The 10,198-nt window shown below is 41.2% G+C and overlaps 1 protein-coding gene across 1 annotated transcript; it reads left to right on the top strand.

The window, feature by feature from the left end:
• Positions 1–1,565: 1,565 nt before the first annotated feature.
• LOC136235034 (phenolic glucoside malonyltransferase 1-like) lies at positions 1,566–3,104 on the top strand. The gene has a single exon (XM_066024542.1). The coding sequence runs from the start codon at positions 1,606–1,608 to the stop codon at positions 2,998–3,000; it is 1,395 nt and encodes a 464-aa protein (XP_065880614.1). The 5' UTR covers positions 1,566–1,605; the 3' UTR covers positions 3,001–3,104.
• Positions 3,105–10,198: the final 7,094 nt, after the last annotated feature.

Below are 10,198 nucleotides of genomic sequence, written 5' to 3'. Positions count from 1 at the left end.
CAAAACAATTTTCATGCAAAAGGACTGCACAGGGAACATGATAAAAAGTGAAAATGACCAATAGGATAAAGGCTAATATGACACCTACCATATTACTTGTTTCTAACGGACACCATAATATAAGGTAAGTATTACTGCTAAAATCATGCATATAAGGTAATGTCAGAAAACAAAAAATCAGGAATAAAATCCAAATTTGCTATTATTTTTTAATAATTACAGATTGACCCCAAGCATATAAAATTGCAGACTTAATACATCATTTTCCCCCTCAACTTATCCAAAAAGTTTAATTGGCCCTGAATTTTCAAAGTATTCCAATAGCCTCATCAACTTATATAAAATGTTGGCAAAAAGCATATTTAAGCCCCTGAACTTTACCTGTTTTAAGGATCAAGCCTCTGATCAATTATTTTTCCATATTGAACCCCTGATCATTGATTTTGTTATGGATTTGGCCCTTATTTAACTTTTTTGTCGAGTTTAGGAGATGAGAAGATCGATTTGGCAATTCTAATGTTGAAAATCACAAAATGAGAAAGAAGAAAATCGAGTTTGGAAGAATATACTGAAAATTAATTTCTATAGTTTCGTTTTAATTTTTAATTTTTTACCTCTCCTAGTCAAAGAAATCTTTTTTTTTATTTGTCCATGTCAACAAGCCGAATCGCTCTAACGATGTATGCAGTCCAAACTCGACAGAAAAGTTAAATAAGGGCCAAATCCATAATAAAATCAATGATCAGGGGTTCAATATGGAAAAATAATTGATCAGGGCTTGATCCTTAAAACAAGTAAAGTTCAGGGGCTTAAATATGCTTTTTGCCTAAAATGTTTAGTTAAACCTCTGAACTTGTGTAAAATGTAATCAATTGATCACTCGGTTGAAAAAAAATAAGTTAAATACGGAAGATATATTCCACGCATTTTATGCAAGTTGTTACATAATTCAAAAAAGACTAAAAAAGAAGTTATTACTTGCTCAACTATGAAAATTGTCATCTCTAATATTAGAACCGCATACCCCGATCTTGGTCGTTTTACTTTTTTTAAGACCCGTGCAATACATCTTCCGCATGTAATTTTCTTTTCTTTTATTTTTGCAACCGAGTAAGCGATTGATTACATTTTGTGCAAGTTCAGGGAGCTAACTGGACATTTTATGCAAGTTGAAGGGGCTAGCTATCAGGACATTTTGAAAGTTCAGTAAACCAATCAAACTTTTTGAACAAGTTCAAAAGACAAATAATGTATTAAGCCAAAATTATATAATTTCACAATTAACATTTCTAAATAAAATCAATTTTACTCGCAATTAACACAAATTTTAAACAAACTGGTTTACTATTATTTGATTCGTTAGATATTGAATCATCACATTTGACATTTCAAACATCAATTAAATCCGTTGATCAACAAATTTGTTTGTAAACTCTAATATTATAGTCAAATAATTATCAAATAAGTTCGTAAATTTTCCAACAGTAAATTTTAACAGCAAATAACAAAACGAGTACTAAAAGTGTGAAAAATGGATATATAAATATCACTGTGTCCAACCTCCATTAGCATTAGCATTAGCATTAGCATTATCACTATAATCCCATGGAAAAAGTTCCATCAGTGAAGATAGTTGAGGTTTCTCAAGTTACTCCAAATGACGATTCTGCTACCGAGTTGTCTCTCCCTCTCACCTATTTTGATATCTTATTACTGAAATACTTCCCTACCCAGCGAATATTTTTCTACAAACTCAGCCAAGATGAGTCAACTCGTACCTGTTTCAACTCGGTGATACTTCCTAAACTTAAACACTCCCTCTCCCTTACCCTAGTCCACTATCTTCCTCTTGCAGGCAACATCACATGGCCTGAAGATGCTCCCAAACCCTTCATTCTCTACTCTCCAAATGATGGAATCTCACTCCTATTTGGAGAGTCTAACTCCGATTTTAACCATCTTTGTCAAAATCAAATTAGGGAAGCGGCTGAATTACATCCTTATGTCCCTGACCTATCTGTTTCCGACTCAAAAGCTGCAATCACGGCCATTCAAATTACCTTCTTCCCTAATCAAGGTTTTTCAATCGGTATCTCTTCACACCACGGGGTCTCCGATGGAAAAAGTGTAGCCATGTTTATGAAATCATGGGGTTATATATGCAATAAAGAAGGGGTTTTACCGGTTGAGCTCAGTCCGGTATTTGATCGGACAATTCATGATCCGATTGGACTTGATATGATTTATTTGAAGACCTGGTCTGAAGCTAAATTTCCAGGTTTAGATTCAAGCCCTAAAAGCTTAAAGCTAATGCGAGTCACAAGAGATTCCACAAACTTAGTTCGATCGACTTTCGAGTTATCTCGTGAAGAGATAGACAAACTCAAGCATAAGGTTCGTTCTTGTTTCTCTCAAGATGCAAAGGAAATACAATTATCAACATTTGTTGTTTCATATGCTTATATTGTGGTGTCAATTGGGAAAGCAAAAAAGATTGAGAGGAAAAGAAAGGTAGCTTTTACATTTCCAGCGAATTGCAGAGCTCGATTGGAGCCTCCATTGTCGAATAACTATTTTGGGAACTGTACTAGAGGGTATTGTACATTGGCAGAAGCAGAATCCATAATAGGAGAGAATGGAATTGGGTTTGTTGCAGAGAAGCTTAGCGAGAAGATAAAGGAATTGAAGAAAGTAGGGATGGATATAGTGAAAGAAATGGAAGAGCAATTGGGTGGTCTGAAGATTATTGAGAGTGAAGGTGCAATTGAAGAAATTGGAGTAGCTGGATCACCTCAATTTGGGATGTATGGAACAGATTTTGGATGGGGAAAACCAGAGAAAGTGGAAATTGTATCCATAGATAAGAGTGGATCAAATATTGTTTCTATGGCTGAGACTAAAGATGGGAATGGTGGAGTTGAGATTGGTGTGGTTATGGAGAAGAATGAGATGGAGATGTTTACTTGTCTTTTTTATACTGGCCTTAGTGATGATATGTGATGTGGTCAACATTTTTCTTATCTTCTTAGTTCATGTTTAAATTTGTTGTTTCTTGTTAAGTTAGTATGAATTTTTATCAATAAAAAAATGCAATTTATGTTTTAGAGTTCAAGGTTCATCTCTTTATTAACCCGGGGATTTCTAATTCTTAGTTTGTGAATTTTGGAGTTTCGCTACTTTTTCAAGTTTAGCTTGAGAATCTCTTTGTTAATTTGCGATTAAATGATGCGGACATCCTAACTGGGATCACTGATCACGCGCGCTTTGGCGGATCCTCAAACATCAGACCCACGGAGGTTGTACCTAAGAGGGCGGATCCCCAGGACATACAAGCGGGGCGGATCTAGGAGTACGCCAGGAGGCATATCAACATCTACCCTGGGCGGATCTCTAGGTTTACTTCCTCCCGAAGTAATTCACCAACAACCCTGACAATCCGTACCTGTACCATTGTACTGATTGTCGGGGCGTATCACCCATTTTACCCTTTTATGGATAGCCTTATCGGAACCCTAGTAGGGGTAGTCCTTGTCTTTTATTATTATTAGTAAGAGGTATTTAAACCCTCATTTTGTAAGGATGTAACAACTTTTATCAATCAAACATCATTTCTCTTTGAGAACTTAAGGTTTATACCTTGTTATTGGGATTCACTCCTTCTAGTTTAGCTAGAGAAGAACCTCTTTATTGGTTTACGATTAAAACTTCCATTTATCGCTTTCAATCTGTATCAGTTGGTATCAGAGCCGATCGTTTCCTGACCCGAAACTTCTTTTGGCAATGGTTCAACCCCGACAACCGCAAGATTCCATGGAAACCAGTGACCGGAGATATGAGGAGCTGAAGGAGCACCTCGCGGAGCAGATCCAAGCCAGCCATGAGCGGTAGAGGCAAACCGACCAACGGTTCCTGGAGCTAGCCACCTCCCTAGAAAACTTCAAACTGGAGGTTCTGGCTATAATCCGACCAACCGCGGGAGGATCAACCCAGAGAAAGGAAGGAGTCCCTGAACCGCAGCTTCCACAAATGGGTCCTAGGGATCCTGAGGTAAGAAGACCCAACTATATCTTTGTGCATAATGCGGATAATGATAGTGATGACTTTGAGGGTATTGGGGATGATAATACCGTTAGAACTATGAGGGATGTTGGGCCTGTTGACAACAGACGTGTGGATGTTGCTAGAGTATACCCAGGTCTAGGAAACTTTGATAGAGATGATGCCTTTAAGCTAAAAATAGACTTACCGTCTTTTGGAGGCGAACTGGATATAGAGGGATTCTTAGACTGGTTATCGGAAGTGGAACGTTTCTTTGAGTATGCTGGGATTCCTGATGAGAGGAAAGTAAGGCTGGTGGCGTATCGCCTGAAGGGTGGCGCATCAGTTTGGTGGGATCAAATGAGGGAAGAAAGAAGAAGAGGGGGCAGAGATCCGATTAGATCTTGGCTACGGATGAAGGCGATGTTGAGGGAGCGGTTCTTACCGCCGGATTATGAGCAGTATATTTACAGCTCCTACAGAGGATGCTCTCAAGGGACCCGAAGTGTCCATGAGTATACTTCAGAGTTCTTGAGGCTTTCGGCGAGAGCCAACTTGTCTGAAACTGAAAGCCAAAAGACCTCTAGGTATCTAGAAGGGTTGAGATACAACATCCAGGATCGTATTGGCACACAGATGGTGGTTCGGGTACAAGATGCCAGGAATTTAGCCCTCAAGGCTGAGTCTCAACTAACCGGAAGATCCAGGAGATCCGCCACTACTGAGTATACGCCTGGAGGAAGAGATAACGCGAAGTCTTATGACAAAGGCAAGCAGGTGGCGAGTGCCAGTGGGGCCAAGGTTAACAGTGTGGGAAGGGGATCTGTCGGAGATACTAGGCCATACAAGGAAGCACCTATACCACCTAAGAGCAACAATCCGTATGCGAGGCCAGCGCCTTTTAAATGTTTTCGGTGCAATGAGCCAGGCCATAGATCCAACGAATGTCCTAGGAGGAGAAGCGCCAACATGGTGGAGAGGTATGAAGATGACTATGATGAAGGGGATGAAGTATTTTGTGAACCCTTGGGAGAGGATGATGATGAGGCGGATGAAGAGAGATACGCCATTCATGTGGTACGGCGTTTGTTAGTCTCCAGCCGGGTAGAGGGAGATCAGAGGCACCGCCTATTCAGGACCCGCTGTCTTGTGAAAGGTGGGCGATGCAATGTGATAATAGATAGTGGGAGCCAAGAGAACATTGTGAGCAACAGCGCCGTTCAGAAATTCGTGTTGTTGGCGGAGGCGCATCCCGACCCCTATAGGGTGGGCTGGATCAAAAACGTGGGTGAACTTAGGGTGACCCAGAGATGCAGGGTACCTATTGCGATTGGTGATTACAGTGATGAAGTCTGTTATGATGTGGTCGATATGGATGCCTGCCACCTATTGTTGGGCCGACCCTGGCAGTTTGATAACGATGCCACCCACGCAGGAAGAGAGAACACTTACAGATTTGTGAAGAATGGGGTAAAGTTCGTACTTACGCCAATGATGAGAGAGCCAAAGGCCGACGAGAAGTCTACCTTGGTAGTCTGTCCTACACACAAATCGTTTGTCAGCGAATGTGAAGAGAGCCAGATGGTGTATGTAGTAATGGTTAAGGCGAATCACGAATCCGCCCGAAGGGGCGAAAAGGAGATGCCGAATGAAGTGACCCGCCTACTTGGCGAATATCAAGATCTGTTCCCTGACGAACTGCCGAGTGGGTTACCACCTTTGAGGGACATCCAGCATCATATTGATCTTGTGCCCGGGGCTAGTTTGCCAAGCCTTCCCCATTATCGAATGAGTCCAAAGGAAAATGACATCATGAGGCAGAAAGTGGAAGAGCTCATTGAAATGGGATACGTTAGGGAAAGTATGAGTTCATGCGCCGTCCCAGCCCTACTTACGCCCAAGAAGGATGGATCTTGGCGGATGTGTGTGGACAGCAGGGCTATTCACAAGATCACTATCAAGTATAAATTCCCTATTCCAAGGTTGGATGATATACTAGACCAACTTGGCGGATCCCGAGTTTTCTCCAAGATTGATCTCAGGAGTGGCTATCATCAGATACGAATTCGATCTGGGGATGAGTGGAAGACGGCTTTCAAGACTAGAGATGGATTGTATGAGTGGTTAGTAATGCCATTCGGGATGACTAATGCCCCCAGTACATTTATGAGGCTGATGAATCAAGTGCTTTGCCCGGTGATTGGAAAATTTGTAGTTGTGTATTTTGATGACATCATGATTCATAGCGAGACCTTGGTGGAACATGTGGAGCATTTACAGGTAGTGTTTAACCTGTTAAGGAAACACCAGTTATACGCCAACACTAAGAAGTGTGACTTCGTCATGGAGAGCCTGGTTTTCCTTGGGTTCGTGATTAGTGGCGATGGGGTCCAAGTTGATGGGGAGAAGGTAAGAGCCATCCGGGAATGGCCCACTCCGAGGAATGTGGGGGATATCAGAAGTTTTCATGGTCTAGCAACATTTTATCGCCGATTCATTAAGAACTTCAGTGCCATAGTGTCCCCGTTGACAGAATGTTTGAAGAAGGGAAGGGGGTTCGAGTGGGCGGATGCCCAAGAGAAGAGCTTCGCCCTGATCAAGGAAAAGCTGAGTACAGCGCCAGTGCTGGCGTATCCCAATTTTGATAAACTGTTCGAAGTTGAGTGTGATGCCAGTGGAGTGGGGATTGGTGGAGTCTTGATGCATATTTTAGTGAGAAGCTCTGTGAGGCACGGAAAAAGTGGGCCACGTATGATCAAGAGTTTTATGCTGTAGTGAGGGCATTGAAAGTGTGGGAACATTACTTGGTGGGGAAAGAATTCATCCTCTACACTGACCACCAAGCTCTCAAGTACCTGGGAAGTCAGAAGCAATTTCGAAGCTCCATGCATGCCCGGTGGTCCGCCTTCATAGATAAGTTCCCCTATAAGCTTATCCATAAGGCTGGAAAACAGAACAAGGTGGCGGACGCCTTGAGTCGAAGGGTGTCACTAATAAAAACAGTCAACCTGGAGACCGATTGTTTTGAACACATCAGAGGAGAATACTTGGCGGATCCTGACTTTGGCAGTATCTGGGAGAAGTGTCAACACCAGCATGGGGATGGGGCGTATCACCTGATGGATGAGTATCTCATGAGGGGCAACCAATTTTGTCTACCCTGCACTTCCATCCGCGAGAAGGTTATTCGTGATCTACATGGCGGATCCCTTGGAGGACATTTTGGGCAAGACAAGACATATGAAGCAGTGAGTTCCCGTTATTTCTGGCCTAAGATGAGGAGAGATATTGCCTACTTAGTAGAACGATGCTACATTTGCCAGACCGCCAAGGGACGTACTACAAATACCGGATTGCAGTTACCTTTGCCGGTGCCAGAGACCATATGGGAGGATCTGTCCATGGACTTCGTCCTAGGGTTACCCAGGACTCAGAGAGGCATGGATTCCATCTTTGTCGTGGTTGATCGGTTTTCGAAGATGGCCCACTTCATACCATGTCGCAAGACTAATGATGCCTCAGCGACTGCTAAGCTATTCTTCAAAGAGATTGTCAGGCTACATGGCGTACCTAAGAGCATTGTCTCAGATCGTGATACGAAGTTCCTCAGTCACTTCTGGCGGACGTTGTGGGCTCTGTTTGATACGTCTCTGAAGTTTAGTACCACCGCCCACCCTCAAACCGACGGACAGACCGAGGTGGTCAATAGAACTTTGGGAAACCTACTGCGTAGCAAATGTAAGGATAAACCCAGGATGTGGGATGTGGTTTTAGCCCAAGCTGAGTTCGCCTACAACGGCTCTGTACATTCGGGGATCGGAAGATCCCCATTTGAGGTGGTATATACAAAGACCCCGAATCACGTCCTTGATATAGCCCATCTTCCTAAAGGAAACGTGACTGCCAACCAGCTGGCCAAGGATTACGTACAGATGCACCAAGAGGTAAGAGAGACTCTTGAGGAGAGAAACCAGAAATTAAAGGCTAAGGCGGATGAGCACCGCAGGGACCTACAGTTTGAAGTTGGGGATGAGGTTATGGTATATTTGGGCAAAGAGAGACTCGCCAACGCCCCAAGTAGCAAGCTTCGGCCTAGGAAATACGGGCCATATAAGATCACTAAAAAGGTCAATGCCAATGCCTGTCATATAGCACTGCCGAATTGGCTTGGTAAATCTCACCAGCATTCAACATCCGTGACCTTAGCCCATGGAAGCCGGATGGTACTTTGGAGTCCAATCAGGGCGGATCAGTGCCGAGGTATTTTAAAGAATGAGAGAATGATGCGGACATCCTAACTGGGATCACTGATTACGCGCGCTTTGGCGGATCCTCAAACATCAGACCCACGGAGGTTGTACCTAAGAGGGCGGATCCCCAGGACATACAAGCGGGGCGGATCTAGGAGTACGCCAAGAGGCGTATCAACATCTACCTTGGGCGGATCTCTATGTTTACTTCCTCTCGAAGTAATTCACCAACAACCCTGACAATCCGTACCTGTACCATTGTACTGATTGTCGGGGCGTATCACCCATTTTACCCTTTAATGGATAGCCTTATCGGAACCCTAGTAGGGGTAGTCCTTATCTTTTATTATTATTAGTAAGAGGTATTTAAACCCTCATTTTGTAAGGATGTAACAACTTTTATCAATCAAACATCATTTCTCTTTGAGAACTTAAGGTTTATACCTTGTTATTGGGATTCACTCCTTCTAGTTTAGCTAGAGAAGAACCTCTTTGTTGGTTTACGATTAAAACCTTCATTTATCGCTTTCAATCTGTATCACTAAAACTATTATAACATATCTGATCTACATCAGATGGTATCAGAGCCTTAATCGTTTTCGAACCCGGGACTTTTTCGAGCACTTGATTCCAGCACATTTAAAGAACATCCATGGAGTTTTTTGATAGAGAAATTAGTAGCCTCTGACAAGAAGTGAAAAGTTTCATACAAGAGATGAGAAGAGATTGTGAGCGATTCTTCAGACAACCAAATAGAGAAGAAGATCCAATGATGCCTCTTAACGAATCATCACTAATCTTTCCTCTGTTGCACACTTAAAGAGGTAAATCCTAATTTTTCAATTTCTCATGTTGAAGTTATGGGTAATCAAATTACTAGTGAGAAGTTGGAAGTTTGTGTTGTTACTGATGATTTAAATTCTCATTTTGAGTTTGTGGGTAATGAGATTATAAATGAGAATTTGAATTCTTTTATTAGTGGAAGGAGTTTTAGTATGTTATGACAGTGGGGAGGTTGATTTTTTGTGTGGTAATATTGGAGAATCTCGTGTTGGAAAGGGTGATCTATATGTATTTAACAAAATGCGCCCTAGACATAACTTCACTTATATTCTGGTGGGAGTATTGATCTTGAAGAAGGGAAGAGTAACTTTGGGTTTGATATTTTCTATGAGGTAAAAACAGAAAAATATGAAAACACGAAAACGATTAAACTCGAAAAAACAAAAATAAGTGTCAAAATAGTAAAAATACGTAAAATGCAAAAAAAAGCGGAAAAACGTGAAATGTGAATTTTAATTAGGGTTAATTATAAATAACTATCCTGTGGTTTGGTCGATTTGCAGACCGGTACCTGTAGTACTTTTTTTTCAAACACAACATTGTGTTGCAAAATTTTACATGATTTTTTTACATTGCCAAATTTGGCCGATAACGATCTCAAAATGAAAATTTTCAAGAATTAAACTTGTTTAGTATCATATTTACTATGGAACCATATTCTTAATTTTCAAAATCATCATTTCTAGAGTTTTCTCTCTCTAAACATTATCTTTCTCTCTCATAAAAAACACCACCTAAATAAACTCAAACCTAAAAAGTTGAAGAATTAAAGTTGCTTAAAATATCATTTAACTCTTGAAAATTTTCATTTCGAAGTCGTTATCGACCAAAGTCTGAGAAAGTGAACTCAAATGCAAAATTTTGCAAACCAAAGGGTTGCGTTTGCAAAAAAAAAAAAAATACCATAGGTAAAGGTCTACAAATTGTCAAACCACATGGTAGTTATTTGTAATTAACCCTTTTAATTATTACCTCACTTTTTCATGTTTGTACCATTTTTCACGTTTTTACCATTCTCACATTTTTCTGTTTTTACCGTTTTTCGTATTTATTTTACCGTTTTTCAC

Source organism: Euphorbia lathyris, chromosome 7 (assembly GCF_963576675.1).
Source record: "Euphorbia lathyris chromosome 7, ddEupLath1.1, whole genome shotgun sequence".
Taxonomy (NCBI): Eukaryota; Viridiplantae; Streptophyta; class Magnoliopsida; order Malpighiales; family Euphorbiaceae; genus Euphorbia; species Euphorbia lathyris.
This window is presented reverse-complemented; position numbering and strand designations above follow the sequence as displayed.

What these genes read in the sequence shown, in the direction of transcription:
- LOC136235034 (XM_066024542.1), top strand. Translation starts at nt 1,606, where the DNA reads ATGGAAAAAGTTCCATCAGTGAAGATAGTTGAGGTTTCTCAAGTTACT.